Genomic DNA, 16549 nt, shown 5'->3' with positions numbered 1-16549 from the left:
GTTAACTACTATAGTACTACACCACTATGACAGTGCACGGGGCCTTTAGTAATACATTACGATTTGGTCATTGCCATTCTGGTAACAGCTAATTTATAATGCCGTGTCTTAAGGGGATAAATATAGATACTGTATTGAATTGAAGTTATAATTGTAGAAGAGACTTACTGAAATTTGTCATCACTTATCTCTGCCAAGAGGGAGGCGTATTTGCTATCAACTGTGCGATCCTTTTCCACTTCAATGCTTTAACAGAGAACAAGGGACTTGAAAACATTTTGATCCTTTCAACCAATACATCATTTCAGAAGTCATAGTGTCCTCCTGGTCCCCGTTTCCACGGTATGCAAGGTAATGTCTGCATACCACCAAGAAGGATGAACCACATCCAACAGGATTAACTGTGGATGCAAGAGGAAGTTGTCTGAAAGATATGTTTGGGTGCCGTAAATATTGACCCTGTGGGGCTCCCAATAGACCGTTCTGGTGGAAACAGAAGAGTTGAGGGGCACATGGATAGAGTATGGGTTAGCACCCAAATATCTCAATCAGAAAATTCAGACAGCTTCCTCTTCTGCTCACAGTTAATCCTGTTGGATGTGGTTGATCCTTCTTGGTGGTGGTATGCAGACATCACCTTGGATACCGTGGCTCTTGATACATCACAAAGATTTGCTGTCTTGGTCAAAGATGCACCAGTTACACACATACAAAGAATTCCTCCTTTTTGAACTCTGATATGTCACCCATAATGTTTTGTGCATTGCACATTTTTGAGAAGCCATGAAACTTCTCACACTAAAATGACAGGTGTTTCAGTTTCATTGTCTAACCCCTTTATATACAGCACTTGCAATTAATGCTAGTCATCTTTACCATTAGAGTGACATTCTACCATTTGTCCGAATAGTCTCATTTTACCCTCAGGTTGTTGCCATGGCACAATGTTCGGCTGCCTTTCCGGTAAGGGAGATGATCCACCATCATTTGATGCATCACAACACCAAATATGCTGCAGTTCCCCTCGAAGACACTTTGATTACTATAGACTTTAATGATAATCTGTACTGTGACTGCATTGAACTACTGTGCAGTCTTCCCCTGGATCTTCCCCTGGGGCAATCATGGGTAAGTGGTTGGGGCGTCAGACTTGTAATCCAAAGGTTGCCGGTTCGACTCCCGACCCGCCAGGTTGGTGGGGGGAGTAATTAACCAGTGCTCTCCCCCCATCCTCCTCCATGACTGAGGTACCCTACCCTGAACATGGTACCGTCCCGCCCGCACTGCTCCCTTTCGGGCGCCATTGGGGGCTGCCCCCTTGCACCTGTGAGGCATAAAATGCAATTTTGTTGTGTGCAGTGAACACTTGTGTGCTGTGGAGTGCTGTGTTGCAATGACAATGGGAGTTGGAGTTTCCCAGTTGGGCTTTCATCAACTTGCTCGGCCTTACGATATGGTGGCAATGTAGAGGTAAATTGCATAAACTTGGAGATTTCCAAACTTTTGGATGCGTCGCAAGGGCCAGTCGCATTGTATTCCGTATCCACAATAGTGTGCGGGAGCAAAATCGCTTGTCATTGAAAATATATAGGGCAGAGCGCAAAGTTCACATCACATGCTGGTGGATTATCACCCTAACTCCTGCAACTGTGCAACTTTATAACTTATTTCACTTATTTTCACGTTATATATCTTATAACAGCTTATTTCCTGGTGGAATGTTGTTTTAATGGCAAAGTATGTCATTTCTTTAGTTTACTTCCAGAATTTAAGCTGCCCATTTCTCTTTTTCACAAGTTTTTTTTCCATTCTTATGATTGGGGAAATTGCACTTTTCATACATTAGGTCTCCTCCACGTCCTCTGTCTTGAATTTCCAGCAATAGAAATTATTACTGTACTTAGGACTGACCCGTATATATTAGTTATTCGGTAACACTTTAAATAAGGACCCCTTGTTAAGCTTAAGTTAAGCCTTATTTTAACATTAGTTAACCCTCAGTAAATCACGAGTTAGCCATTATGTAAGTATTATTTCTCATTTCTTAACCATTATCTACTACCATTAGTAAATGGTTTGTGTGTGCTGATGTAACTGTTCGCTAAGCATTCGTAAACTCTCATTGAAATATAAGTTAACCATATTTTAGTCATGAGGTATTCATTATGTATGTCTTGTTAATCATTAACAAGTTATGTTACTAAATGTTAATGTGATTAAATGGTCTGCTAAGCATTAGTAAACTGTAATTATAGTAATTAAGGTAACACTCTTTTAATCACAAGTCAACCGCTATGTAATCAACATAATTAACTAGCACTGTTGGTAAATGATTTGTTTGCGCTGATTTAACTGTCCGCTAAACATTAGTGAACTATCATTAAAATATAAGTTAACCGTCTTTTAATCATTAAAGGACCAGTTCAGTCAATTTCAATATGCTGTTGTATTGCTCATGCTACCCTTGACTTGTCAGTACCCAATGATGCCGCATTTTTCGGCTCAGCCCTTTCCGAGATATGAGCTATTTTAATGGGGGCAGAGTTTGTTTACATATAAAACAAGATTAACACAGGCCTACTCCAAATATTTTCTCAAAAAGTACAGCTGTTTGCTAGTTGTCTCCTGTTGTTGTATAATCGTTTGGATGTTTTTAGGAATAAAGGGCTGCCCCCATTACAATGACCAGGATCTCGGAAAATGCTGAAGAAGAAGAAGAAAAAAAAATCTGAGGTACTGACAAGTCCAGGGTAGTGTGGGCATTACAACAGCATGTTGGGAAGCGTAATAACTGCAGAAGGTGGAGCAGATCACTATATTAAGGTCAGAATAGGAAAGGCAAGAACAGAATTTCTAAAACTTCGTAACATCTGGAAATCATAACAGCTAACACCAAGATAAAGATTTACAACAGTTGCGTTGTGTCTGTCCTCCTTTATGGCTCTGAATGTTGGAGAATGACTGAGAAGGACATAGGCAAACTTTCCAACTTTCAAAACAGATGTCCAAGGAAAATTCAAAAAGTATTCTGGCCACAGAAAATATCAAATAGGGAGCTATACAGGGTTACTGGATGCACAGAAATGGAGACCATTCTAATTCGGAGGCGGTGGAAATGGATAGGACATTTACTCAGAAAACCACGGGACGACATCACAAGAGTCGCACTTCGATGGACGCCAGAAGGAAAGCGCAGGAGAGGGAGACCAAAGACATCCTGGAGGAGAACCATTGAAAGTGCCCTATGGGCCACTAGGCACAGCAAGGACTAAGTAAGTAAAAGTAAGTAGTTAATGATTAAGAAATGAGAAACAATACTTACATAATGACTAACTCGTGATTCACTAAGGGTTAACTAATGTTAAAATAAGGCTTAACTTATTATTAAGTGTTACCATTTTATTTACTTAGTAAATATTCATGAAAGATCAAATTTGCTAATGGGACAGACATAGTTGTCATGCTTACTCTGGCCACAATCCTGCATATTCTACCTGTAGGACTGCGGCATGATATACAGTACTTCAATCTACACTCTGGAATGTGTGATCACAAATGTACATGCACACTACCTCAAACAGCAAGAGATGTTCTGACTTTGGGAATCCTTGAGAGATTTTGGCACCACTTCTTCTGATAGCCTTCTCAGGTCATCACTCTTCAGTTTGGTCTTGAGAAACTGCAGATTTATAATCCTCCTTTTTTCCGGGATCTGTTCACTCTGCTTAGATGGACTGTGTACGTCCAGACACATGTTTAACACACACAGGTCTGCTATGTATTTATAACACACATGGAATTCACATCTCAGACAACTACAAATGTGAATTTCCGCAATAATTTGGAGCATGAAATTACATTTGATTCTTTGAAATTATTTTGTGCTTTACCTGGGGATGATTGTCTCCATCATGTTAACAATGTCATCGTATTCCAATGCGTCAGCAGTCAGCCTTCAAAACAGATTGATAAATTACCAAATCTGTTCTATATTTATCACCCTCAAGCATGTAATTAAGCAATATGACATGAGTGGGAGTGAGGTTGGTCTGGGGCAGGCTTGTACGAAATTCCGAATTGAATGAATTGAAATTCACAGTAATGCCATAATACGAACACTAGGTGATGGTGTTCTGTGTACTCTCAATGGGTGTAGATTAAATTCAAATAAATTCAAGGTAATGACGTATTATGGCATTACTTTGAATTTCAATTCATTCAATTCGGAATTTCGTACAAGCCTGGTGTGGGGTATCTCTCACCTCAGATCATCACACTGCAGTGTAATCCATTTTTTCTTGGTTTCTTCTTTTCCTTCTTCCCCTTTCACCTCCAGCAGTTTAATCTTTGTCTTAGTAAGGTTGCTCTGTCTGAGATCTAGCTGCTCAAGTGAGGTACACAATCCCAAGCAGTACTTCAGCACGACGCAGTCAGCATAAGCCAAGGGGGTGTGAGACAAGTTAATGTCTTTTACCCTTGCCATGGTGTCCTTCGTAAACTCGTCCTCTTGGAGCTCATAGAGGCACCGAAGAAGAAAGAGACACTCTTCCTGACGAAGAGTGCTGAGGCTTCTTTCCAGAATCCAATCTTTCAGTTCTTCCAGAATATGGGATGACCCATGACGACCAAGACTGCTGTCAAGGAAGCTTTCAATGTTTTTATTTGATAAGCCAAATAAAAACCTAGTTGTAGACCATATGTGACCAGTTGTAGACCATATGTTGCCTGGACCCAACTCGGAACTATATCTGTTTGCCGAAATCTGCTGAAGTAGTTCTTTAGTCTGCTTCTTTGCCTTACTGTCATCCAGCATAACATAGCTGAGGGAAGCAAAAAACTCCAGAAAGCTCTGATGTATAAAGTTCCTGTGCTGGTCACTCTCACTGCGCCTAAAGGGGTACCCTTCTTCCAGGATTTCCATCAAGTTCAACTGAACAGTCTCTATTTCCTTAGCTTGACTGAAGAGGTTGATCAGCTGATGTTGATCATCAGCTGATAGATGATTTAGAAACTTACCAAAGAATGCCAAATAAAAAAATGTGGTAGTCCCCAGTGAAGCTGCTAAGTCTTTTCCACCTTCATAGCTTCACATATCATCCAACATAGCATAGGATTAAAGCAAGAATTGAAAAGCAATGGCTCATTTATCAAAGAATTATACTCAGCAGTGTCTAAATGTTTTTTGCAGTATTCTGTCACTTTGTCACGTGGCAAGCCCAGTATTTGCACAAATTTCCAGTCACGAAGTCGGCACAGTTTCTCCACAGTGGTTGAGACAGAGGGCCTGGTGGTGACCAGCATGGAGGATTGGCTTAGGATGTGTCCAATTAATAACCCACCAACTACAGCCTTGGTCTGGCCTTGGGAGAAGGGATCATTTGGAGAGGTTTTGGCATCCTCTTCAGACAAACTAAGTTCATCCAACCCATCAATGACAAAAAGTATCTTTTGAGGTGAACAATCCATAATTTTCTCAATCAGATTTTTACATTTGGTTTCAAGTTGTCTGCTTACGAGGTCCAATAAGCTTTGACCTGATGAGGTAACAAGGTCTTTACATTTTATCAGTAAAACAATATCATAGTGTTCCAAGTAGGATTGTTTTGACCCCCAGTCATGAAGGATCTTCTCTGCAGTGAAGGATTTGCCATATCCAGATTCACCCTGAAGAAAGATCAAGTTTTGCTCATGTGGGCTGAGTAGAACCTCCACTGTGCAATCCTGAAAGCGGGTTTCTTCCCCACCACCTGACTGATGAACAATCCTTAGTTCAGTGTAGTATTTAGCATTCTCAAACTTTTGGACTGTTTCCTTTCTGATCCGTTTCAAAACTGAGAAAGAAAGAATGAATCGTTATTTAATGCACACATGACCTTTTTAAAACATACATCTTCCTTTCCATCCACCCATTAATACATCTTATATTAGTTATTACCTTCTGGCTTGGTGTTTTTCATCATAATCAAATATGCCATCCAAACATAAGTTAGAATGGCACAAATAACTGCAACAACAGCCGGCCACCTAATCCGATGGGTTTCAAAATAATTTCCTGTAAATTGAAAAATAGAAAAAAAAGAGTATGCCACTTCACACTCACCACCACCATTATCCTAAACTTTTAACCGCTAATAAGAAAAATCTACAGAATAAAACAGGCAAATGCTTTGTTAGATTTAATTTAAATTATGAGCGTACCTGTAAGCATACACATTTGTAATCATTGTTATACTTGCCTGGAACCTCCAATGACTTCTCTGTCTTATAGCCTGTATCTTCGTATGAAACCCTGCATGTGTATGTGTTGTTGGGTTTCTCCTGCACAGTGACTCTTCCTTGCATGCTAAAAGTTGTCCCGGTGAGTCCGTAGTAGGAAATGTGTGTATCTTTAAGAACCAGCTGCTTGCTGTCCAGCCACTTGAGTGTGGGTTTAGTGGTGTCTGGCCAGTTTGGGGTCTTGCATGTCAGAGTTGTGCTTCCATTCGTGTGGCTCACAGCAGAAGTCATCAAATCAAACTCTGCCAACACAACATTGTTGCGATTCAACTCACCATACAGTACCATGTTCAGCCATTTTCTGGCCATTTAAAACTAACATTAACCTGACATTTCAGTTCTTTTGTGTGTGTGTGTCTGTGTGTGTCAGGGCTCTAAATTAACACACGCCAACCCGCCAAACACAAAAAATCATTTTGGCTAGTAGAAAAAAATACCTACCCGCCTATTTGGCTAGTGGCAACGGTAAACTGCTGCTATGACGAACGTTAGACGGCGAGATTTCCTACATTACCCATGGCCACTAGCGTCAGTCACGACGTAGCCTCCTACCGTGGGCTTTCCAGGGGTGAATTTCTCAAAACCAAAGTTGCTTACTACATTAGCTACTGTACTTAGTTGCTTTCAATGCATTTCCCCATTGCCAACTACCGAAGTTGCTAACAGGCTAACAACTTCCCTTTTGAGAAACTCACCCCTGTGCAGCGAGTGGCAACTCCATGCCGTTGCGCGCGCCAGGATTGAAAACATTTCAGACGACCAGCCTTCTGTCAGCTACGCTCACACTTCTGACAGGCAGCTCTCCTCCTATGCTCCCGTCGCTTTCGCTACAACCTTTTTAACGTCACTACTGCTACTGCTACTAGCATGAACCTTGCAGTAGCCTTACAGGCTGCCTTTTTGAAGCTGCGAGGGCCTGACCATTTCAATAACAGGACTAACGCAGATTATGCATAGACTTCTGTTCTGTATGTTTTGTGCGAGTGATGAGAATGTGGCGGGGGTTAGAGCAAGGTTCTCTGTGTTGGTGAATGCCAGCAGTAACAGTAATAGTAGTGACGTTAAAAAAGTGGTTGTGGAACGAAAATGCGACAAGGGCAGAGGAGGAGAGCTGAGTGTCAGAGTAGTGTGAGCGTAGCTGTCAGTTGTCTTCTGAAATGTTCCGAGTCCTGGCGCAACTAAGTTGGAAAGCCCACGCTATCGGAAAGAAAAAGAATACAAAAAAGCAACCAACGACGAAGCTATGGAAGTAACACATGAAGCGAAGATTCCCGTGATATTATTTACTTTTAGTTAAACAAAGGCTTCTTGTCATTTTGTTGCACATGGTAGAGAAGAGCTCCTCCTCTCTCCTCTCCTTTTCCTCTCATCTCTGCTCCGTCCTTAGGGTGTGCGTATGTGAGGTTTTGTAGTGTTTGGCTGTGTTTGGTTACTGTATGTTAAAGGGGTATGCCACTATTTTGGGGCTTAATACAGTTAAAATCATTGGCCAGGGTTTATAAAGGTGGTAAAGTGTCTTATTTTTCATGTAAGCAGTTGCCTTGCTTTGAGACAAGTTAAAAGAGGGAATATGTCGCTAAGCTAGTAAAAGTCAATGGATCCGCGTAGCATGCTACAATGCTACATGGATTCATTGACTTTCACTAGCTTAGCGACATGTTCCCTCTTTCAACTTGTCTTAAAGCAAGACAACGCTTAATATGAAAAAAAAGACACTTAACCACCTTTATGAACCCCAGCCAACAATTCTAACTGTATTAAGCCCCAAAATAGTGGCATACCCCTTTAAGGTCTGTTATGTGAGTAGCTTGTGATGTGATTCACTGTTTTCAGAGGATTTGAGTAAAAAACAATGAAATTGATTAGGCCTAAGTAATGAAAGTAAAAAATAAAGCAGAGGTTAAAAAATAATGGAAAAATATATAGCCTATAATATGCTTATTATGTAGGCATATAGTATGCAGGCCTATGGTGTATTTGTGTTGTAGACATAGTTGGACAAAATGACCATAATTTAAAAGAATAATTAGCCTAACGCATAGTTTATTTTGGCGAGATAAAAAAAATGGCTAGTTGAACTTCTGTTTGGCTGGTAAGAAAAAATGTCCACTATGGCTGGTGGTGGAAAAAGTTAATTTAGAGCCCTGGTGTGTGTGTGTGTGTGTGTGTGTGTGTGTGTGTGTGTGTGTGTGTGTGTGTGTGTGTGTGTGTGTGTGTGTGTGTGTGTGTGTGTGTGTGCTGCACCCATTTACCTTCGTGAGGTCATTGCTATTGGAACACGACTACAATGTGGGGCCCTCACTCTATGTGAGGCCCAAATCCTGGACCCCACATGTTTTGACCCCTTTTTCTGGGGTAAACCGTCCCGACGTAGAGGAAGTTTTCAACACTAGTGTGTGTGTGTGTGTGTCAGAGCCGGCGCGCTCACTACGCTCTCAGCGTAAGGCCTCGCGCGACCTTACGTCACTGACGTTGACAGTTTAAAAAAAAAAAACTGATTTCATTGTTTATTATTGATTCAGTCACACAAAACGTGAAACGTCCAACATGAAACGTCATTTTCCCTGCGGAAACAACAAAAAGAAAAAGAAAATTTATGACAATGAGCGACGAGAACAGCAGTCAGGTAGGCAACGTGACTCCTCTGTGTTACGGTTATGCTTCCACTCATTGCTTTATGGCGCATATTTTTGCCTAGGGCCCCATGGAGGTCAGAACCGGCTCTGGTGTGTGTGTGTGTGTGTGTGTGTGTGTGTGTGTGTGTGTGTGTGTGTGTGTGTGTGTGTGTGTGTGTGTGTGTGTGTGTGTGTGTGTGTGTGTGTGTGTGTGTCATATGCCACCCATGCTATCAGCTGACAGAATGTGGCTTCCTACGTACAGGGTGAATGTGAATGTGTGAAAATTAAGATATTTGAGCAACATCTAACTTCGGCTATAGTGCTACAGTGTAGTCAGTCTCTACTCCCTCTGCTCTATAGTTCTTGTCTAAAATCTGCTCCGTTGATTGGCAGCTTAAAGGGTAACTTCGGACGATTTCGACATGCAGTTGTAATGCTCACACTACCCTGAACTTGTCAGTACCTGAGATTTTTTTTTTCTTTTTTAAGCCTTTTCCGATATCCTGGTCATTGTAATGGGGGCAGGTATTTGTTTACATTTCAAAATGATACATCAGCAGACAACTAGCAAACAGTGATACATTTTGGGATAACATTTGGAGTAGGCCTATGTTAAGAAAGTTTTTAATCCAAAAAGAATCTGCCCCCATTAGAATAGCTCAGATCTCGGAAAGGGCTGAGTCAAAAAATGCAGCATCACCGGGTACTGACAAGTGAAGGGTAGCATGAGCAATACAACAGCATATTTAAAGGCAGAAGTTATCCTTTAATGTCATGGAGTATTTACCTCAAATCTAAAACTATTCATTCTTTTAAAGGAACAGTCCCCCCTTTTTGGATTTCACATATATGCAGTATTTCTAAGCATTATTCATGAATGTGTATATCATTTTCTTCTCAGTGTTTTCAGTACTCGGATTTATTGGATCAGAATTATTAGCATAGCTTAGCATAATCACTGGAAGTAAATGGGCAGCATTAGCTTTGATGCTAATGCTGCCCATTTACTTCCAGTGATTATGCTAAGCTATGCTAATAATTACGATCCAATACACCTGAGTACTGAAAACACTGAGAAGAAATATGCACATTCATGAATAATGCTTGGAAATACAGCAAATATGTCAAAATCAAAAAAGGGGGGACTGTTCCTTTAAGAAGTATAAGCTTATCATCCGCACGCACTGTATACATGTCCTATGTATGTACTGTATATCTCTGACAGAGTAAGTGGTTGTTTTATTGTTATGACATCAGGGTCATTCCAGCTGGAATCAGCAAATTTCTGAAAAATCTCCCACTCGACCCCCTCGGATTTGCCTGAAAAAAATTTATGTGATGGCTTAAACATCCAATAGATCATATCCACAATATCAGAACTCAGCTGTGGATACTTTTGGCACAAAAAATCTGTAAATAAGGACACCCCCTACCCTTGTTTTAGCGACATTGCATGAGTGACCATGTTCAGACTCAATTATCTCCAGAACTATTTGTGTCAGATTCATTATATTTTCAGGGCTAAGAGTCCCAGACCTGAATATCATATATTACAATTTGCAGCACTGTAAGTCAAATCACACCGTAATAATGTGCCTCTACTTTTTGTAGATATCATATGTTCTAGGGTTTCCAAATGTCTGTAAAAACCTCAAAGTTCTACATGTAAGGTTCATCCTTGGTAAATGGTATGATATGTACCATGACTTTCACATCATAGTATATCTAACAAAAGGCTCCAATGGTTGTTGAGATACAGAGGTCCAAAGATAGGAAAAAATTAATTCGCACCAATGTTTGGAGCAATATTTCCAATCTATGACACTAGGTAGGAACTTTCTGTTTGGTGTTTCTGAAAGAGGATGTTTTTTTAAACAACATATCAAAAAATTGGGATGGTGTTTTGCCTCATTCTTTTTATAACGGACTTCAAAATCTCAATTGGCTACAATTACTTGAAGCTATGAGGACCATGTCACCAACCGACTTGTCACAGCTCTAAAATCCATGGCTCTGATGTCACATTAACAGTGAAAACAAAATGGCTACCCTGTGAATGACCAAGCAAATTCTAGGGAAACCATAACATTTGATTTTCAAATTGATTGATGCCACACAGCAAGAATAGCACATTGCACATGGCTTTGATAGACATTCATTATTTTAATTGTAAAATCATAATAATAATTATCATCATCATTTTAGTAGTAGTAGTAGTGGTAGTGGTAGTGGTCTTGGAATAAAGTGATGAAATAGGAGAGGATTAAATAATTGTAGCACTCTTGTTTGCAACAAGGACTCCGATCCTAACTAATCTTTCAATCAGCACCTGTAACTTTATATTCGCTATGAAGGTTGTGTCTTACTCGTTAAGTTACCAGCTGTATTGCAAAATAACTTGATTCATACTGGCAAGAGATTACTCAAACTATTTTGACAGCATGGTCCTGGAGTTTTTGTTAGAAGAATTTGTTTGCATGCAGTATTCAATATCAGGTGAATATTGAAGGCACACAAGTTCATATTGGCACCAGACAACCGTGTGGTTCTTGTCACATTGTTGCGATCTAAATCAGCTGCTTGCATCATTGTAATAATATCCCACTGCAATGCTATCAAGTGGATTGCAGGTCAATAGCAGTGATTTCAACAATTATGGTTTGGATGCTTATACACAATGTTCATTACTTGTAAAGCTTGTCATCACATTGATGCAGGTGTGATGATTGAAGCTGAAAGGAACCTTTGCAGCATGCATGGTCTTTCAGATATGGTGGAGGATTGGGGGCAAGGCACAGTTCTACAGTCAGGGTACCTCTGTCGTGGTGAATGTTGGGGGTGGGGGGGTGGGACTGTTTTATGGTCGCATAGGAAAGTAAAAGTTGATTAGAGATGACACATAGGAGGAGACAGTTTGTAAAGAGGTATCCTGATTGTAGAACTTCCCACCCCCCATCATCCTCCCCTGACCGAAGTGCCCTGAGCATGGTGGTGGTATGCTTACTGAAATCAGCTCCTATGTAGTTCATCAAGGTATTCCTCATTGAACTGCCAATGAAGGAAGATTGTACTCAACAATATGAGTTCAGACACCTAATACATCATCATTGACAATGGCAAGCTACCTTGTAAAGCCAACTCATAAGATGCCACTGGTGATTGAAAGTTAAGTGTACAAAATGTTTTGTCAGAGCATTGAAAGTTCCTGACTTTTTACATTCATTTCATATTTTTTTCAAATATCAAATCACCATCAGCAATAACAACAATAGTCTAGGTTATATAGATTATTGTATTCCTGCTTTATTGGATTAAGGAAATCATATCAACGCCTTGTTTTATTTCCAGTTTGTTTTTTTTAATGACTTCTCTCAACCATCTTGAATTTATTGCTAACGTAGCGCTGGTGAGAACATGTTGCGTAGTCACTTGATCATCTGGCCGATAGTACTCTTAAAAAGATGAGGCCAGAATCCCAGAAAAAAATCAGAAATACTGAGCTGAACAAGCAGGGGTGTTAACAGCTTTGGCTGTGCCCGGGATAAAGTCGTCTGAAGAGACCCCTTCCCAATACATGCAATGTAATGAGTACCCAATCTTGATTCCCCCATGTCCTTGGCCCAGAACAATTCACCATTTCCGCTTCCCCTCGGCATTATTTGATCACAGGCTTATGTCACACAGCAATACGCTTTACGATCATTAAAAGAAATGAGGCAAAACACCATTCTATGTTTTTGCTATGTTGTTAATAAAAATATCCTCTTCCAGACACAACAAAAAACAAGTTCACAGCTGGTGTCATACTTTATAGGTATTGCTCTAAAAAATGGTTGGGTTTTTTTTCATGACGCCACTTTGGATGGATTTGAGGGATGCATGCCACACTGCATTGAGATTTGAAAAGGCATTATACAAATAAAGGGGCAAAACACCATCCCAATTTTTAGATATGTTGTTAATAAGAATATCCTCTTCCAGAAACAACAAACAGCAAGTTCACAACCGCTGTCATATATTGGAAATATTGCTCCAAACAATGGTGTATTGTTCCTTCACATGATGCTGACTTCCTGGAACTATTTTGGAACTATGCCATTGGCTCCATGAGCCGCCATCTTTGTGTGAAAATGGAACACAAAAATCAAGGGGATTGGCCACCTTCTTAGGATGGAATTGAGGGGAAGTCAGAAATACTGAAATACTGAGCTGAATAAGTATAAAATCACCTATTTGGTATCAGAGATTTTAGGTTTTAGTGTACACTGACTTGGCTATTCATTTTAGGTGTAGTAAACCCAATTTTTCTAAGGTAACAGGGCTTCTAAGGTACACCTGCATGTCACACAGGAATTAGTTTTTAAAATTCATTATAAAAATAATGGGGCAAAACACCATCCCAATTTTTAGATATGTTATGAATAATAATATTATCTTTCAGAGACACCAAACAGCAAGTTCACAACTGGTGTCATAGATTGGGAATATTGCTCCAAATAATGGTATAATTATTTTTGCCCATCTTTTGACCTCTGCATCTCAACAACCATTGGAGCCTTTTGTTAGATATACTATGATGTGAAAGTCATGGCACATATCTGACCATGTACCAAGGATGAACCTTGAATGTTGAAATTTGAGGTTTTTATGGACATCTGAAAACCCTTGCAATTTTAATTTCAAAGAAAAGTAGAGGGCCAGTATTAAGGTGTAATTTGTCATTACAGTGCTGCAAATTGTAATGTATGCTCATCAGGTCTATGGCTCTTAGCCCTGAAAAAATAATGGACCTACCACAAATAGTTTTGGAGATAATTAAGTCTGAATATGGTCACTCAGGCAGTGACACCAAATCAGGGGGAGGGGGTGTCCTTAGTTACAGATTTGTTGTGGAAAAAGTATGCAGAGCTGAAATCTGCAATGGTGGATATGTTCTATTGGATGTTTAAGCCATCACATATATTTTTTTCAAGCAAATCCGAGGGGGTCGAGTGGGGACCATTTGCTGATTCCAGCTGGAATGACCCATCATGCACTTACCATTAACCTGGACATGTAGAGAAGCAACGTCATAGCCGCGGTCTGCTGAAACATAGCACCTGTATGTGTTTGTGTCAGAGAGCCTGAGTTTGGAGATCTTCAGTGACACGTTTCCCCTCAGCATCTCCTCTCTGGACAGAGTTGTCCTCTTGCGGTATTCGGGTAACTGGTTGTCAGTTACATCCTGATGTGTTTTGTAGCGATGGACAAATTCGCTACCAATCAGCCACAGCACGTCCATGTCTACTGCACTGACGTTGTTCTCGAGGTAACAGGGTAGAATCAGGTCATCTCCCACTACACCCCGGACAAGTCCAGGAGCCACAACCTTTGGAATCACTAGAAGGATACAGGCAGAAGGGTGGGGATCAGTCTTGGATAGGGTCAAACACAAAATGTGTATATACACACACACACACACACACACACACACACACACACACACACACACACACACACACACACACACACACACACACACACACACACACACACAGACACACACAAACAAACACACAGAGCAATGTAATCAAGAAACCTCTCTCTCTCTGACAGCTGTTAAGAAAATTTCATGACATTCCATGACTGTGTATGCAAAATGGTAAAATGCCATGACTTTCCATGACTGGAAAAACTTTTATGAAATTCCATGACCCGTGGGAACCCTGACACACACACACACACACACACACAGCATAACAGCATAATGTACCAGTGTTGGCCCTCTGGATGCTGTGCAGAACAAGCAACACCACCCACAGACACTTCATCCTGAAGGGCCTCATCTACAACACAGAGAGAGAGTGGGGGGACAGCAAAAGGGAGAGAGAGAGAGAGAGAGGCATTTCACCACTCTTGAGGAAAACAAACAGTCTAGGGCAGGGGTATCAAACTCAAATTCACAGTGGACCAAAATAAAATCTGGGACAAAGTTGCGGGCCCAACTCAATATTCATTAAAAAATTGACTAAAATTGTGAATGCATGCACTTCTACTCATACTTAAATTTCACACACACTCTTTTCCATCATGTAGGCCTATGGTAATTAAATATCCCTGCCCATATTGTGTTGCACGTGTGTGAGCGTTTTCATTCACTTTGGTCCATATTCCTGTGACTCACCAAATTTTATGTTTGTGTTCTTGTTATGCTATGCATTAATGGTTTATGTGGGCCCAGTGTAATATACATTTGAAATGATCTTGCGGGCCGAATTAAATGACTCCGCTGGCCAGATATGGCCCCCGGGCCTGAGTTTGACATCCTTGGTCTAGGGCAATAACCATATTGACTGTAAACGTGAAAATTCATGAATTCATAATATCATAATAAATAGTTGTTTATGTATCTGTCTTGTTTCTTTTTACTGTTATTTTTGTGACGCACATTGAATTCCGTCTGTGTATGAAATGCACTATACAAATAAACTTGCCTTGCCTTGCCTTGCTTATAGACTGTAAGGGCACTAGTCTAAAAAAGGCCTGTTGGAAAGTCTAATACTGGATGTCCGTAGCATACAGAAAGTGCCCCTTTTTTATTCTCAAGATATCATTTGTAAAAGACAAATGTAACAGAAATATGATAATCAACTGCCAACATCCAATTTGATTCCCAGCAATAACCATGTCAACGTGAAAATTCATGTATTCATAATATCATAATAAATAGTTGTTTATGTATCTGTCTTGTTTCTTTTTACTGTTATTTTTGTGAAGCACATTGAATTCCGTCTGTGTATGAAATGCACTATACAAATAAACTTGCCTTGCCTTGCCTTAGCATGTAGCCTGAAGGCTGAAGGCTTGGTCTAAAAAAGGCCTGTTGGAAAGTCTGATACTGGACCTCCGTAGCTTACAGAAAATGTCCTTTTTTATTCTCAAGATATCATTTGTTAAAAAAAAAGACAACTGTAACAGAAATGTAAACACCTACCTGCTAACCCACAAACTTGCCTGTCCCTGCCATCCACGAACCTTTAGTCATAGCACATTTCCAATTAGTGCGAGGGTATAGTAAGACCAGTCAAGCACACAGACTACTGCAAGACTACTGTTAAATCATGCGCACAAACCTTCTGTGACCCCTTTGGTTTCATTTGGGTGTGGCAACGTTCTGCGCCTGCCTGCATGGAGCTGATAACGAATGCGAATTTGGACACTGACACTAATGTGTGTGCTTCCTTGTACACAGCTAAAAAAAATTAAAGGGAACACCAACCAAAGCAATACAACTCCAAGTCAATCATACTTTTTTGATATCACCCTGCCCAGTTAGGAAGAAGCAACACTCATTGTGACTCCATTTTGCCCTATTTTTTGAAGCAGTAACCTAGCTGAATGGAACTGCTTACTGTAATACACCAGACCAGTGGTGTAGTCTACTATTTTATGGTGTACTGTATATTTGAGCATTTTTTTAAGTGGGTACACTGTATATATTTGTGCTATTCTAAATAATGGATCGATCAATTTTAAGTGGGTATACTGAAATCCCTGAAATTTTGAAGTGGGTATACTCCGTAAACCTGCGTTCTACGTAGACTACACCACTGCACCAGACGAAGCTACCTTGTTAGACTCCTTTATGTCTGGTGTATGGGTAGAAGGGGAATAAA

The 16549-nt window shown here is 40.3% G+C and overlaps 1 protein-coding gene across 1 annotated transcript in view; it reads right to left on the bottom strand.

Moving 5' to 3' along the window:
- The window catches only part of LOC134466126 (uncharacterized), a 34158-nt gene extending 18195 nt beyond the window's left edge, over window positions 1-15963 (bottom strand). Inside the window, exons 1-6 of the mRNA XM_063220021.1 lie at window positions 15868-15963; window positions 14647-14719; window positions 13935-14273; window positions 6199-6518; window positions 3573-3721; window positions 169-246 (exon numbers count right to left, since the gene is read on the bottom strand). Of these exons, the coding sequence (XP_063076091.1) occupies window positions 169-246; window positions 3573-3721; window positions 6199-6518; window positions 13935-14273; window positions 14647-14719 (959 nt within the window). The 5' untranslated portion in view covers window positions 15868-15963. The remainder of the gene's footprint in view (window positions 1-168; window positions 247-3572; window positions 3722-6198; window positions 6519-13934; window positions 14274-14646; window positions 14720-15867) is intronic.
- Between the last annotated feature and the right edge of the window lie 586 nt (window positions 15964-16549).

The sequence above is a fragment of the Engraulis encrasicolus genome, chromosome 16, assembly GCF_034702125.1.
Source record: "Engraulis encrasicolus isolate BLACKSEA-1 chromosome 16, IST_EnEncr_1.0, whole genome shotgun sequence".
Lineage (NCBI taxonomy): Eukaryota > Metazoa > Chordata > Actinopteri > Clupeiformes > Engraulidae > Engraulis > Engraulis encrasicolus.
The sequence above is the reverse complement of the archived record's forward strand: the minus strand, read 5'-3'. Positions and strand labels throughout refer to the sequence as shown.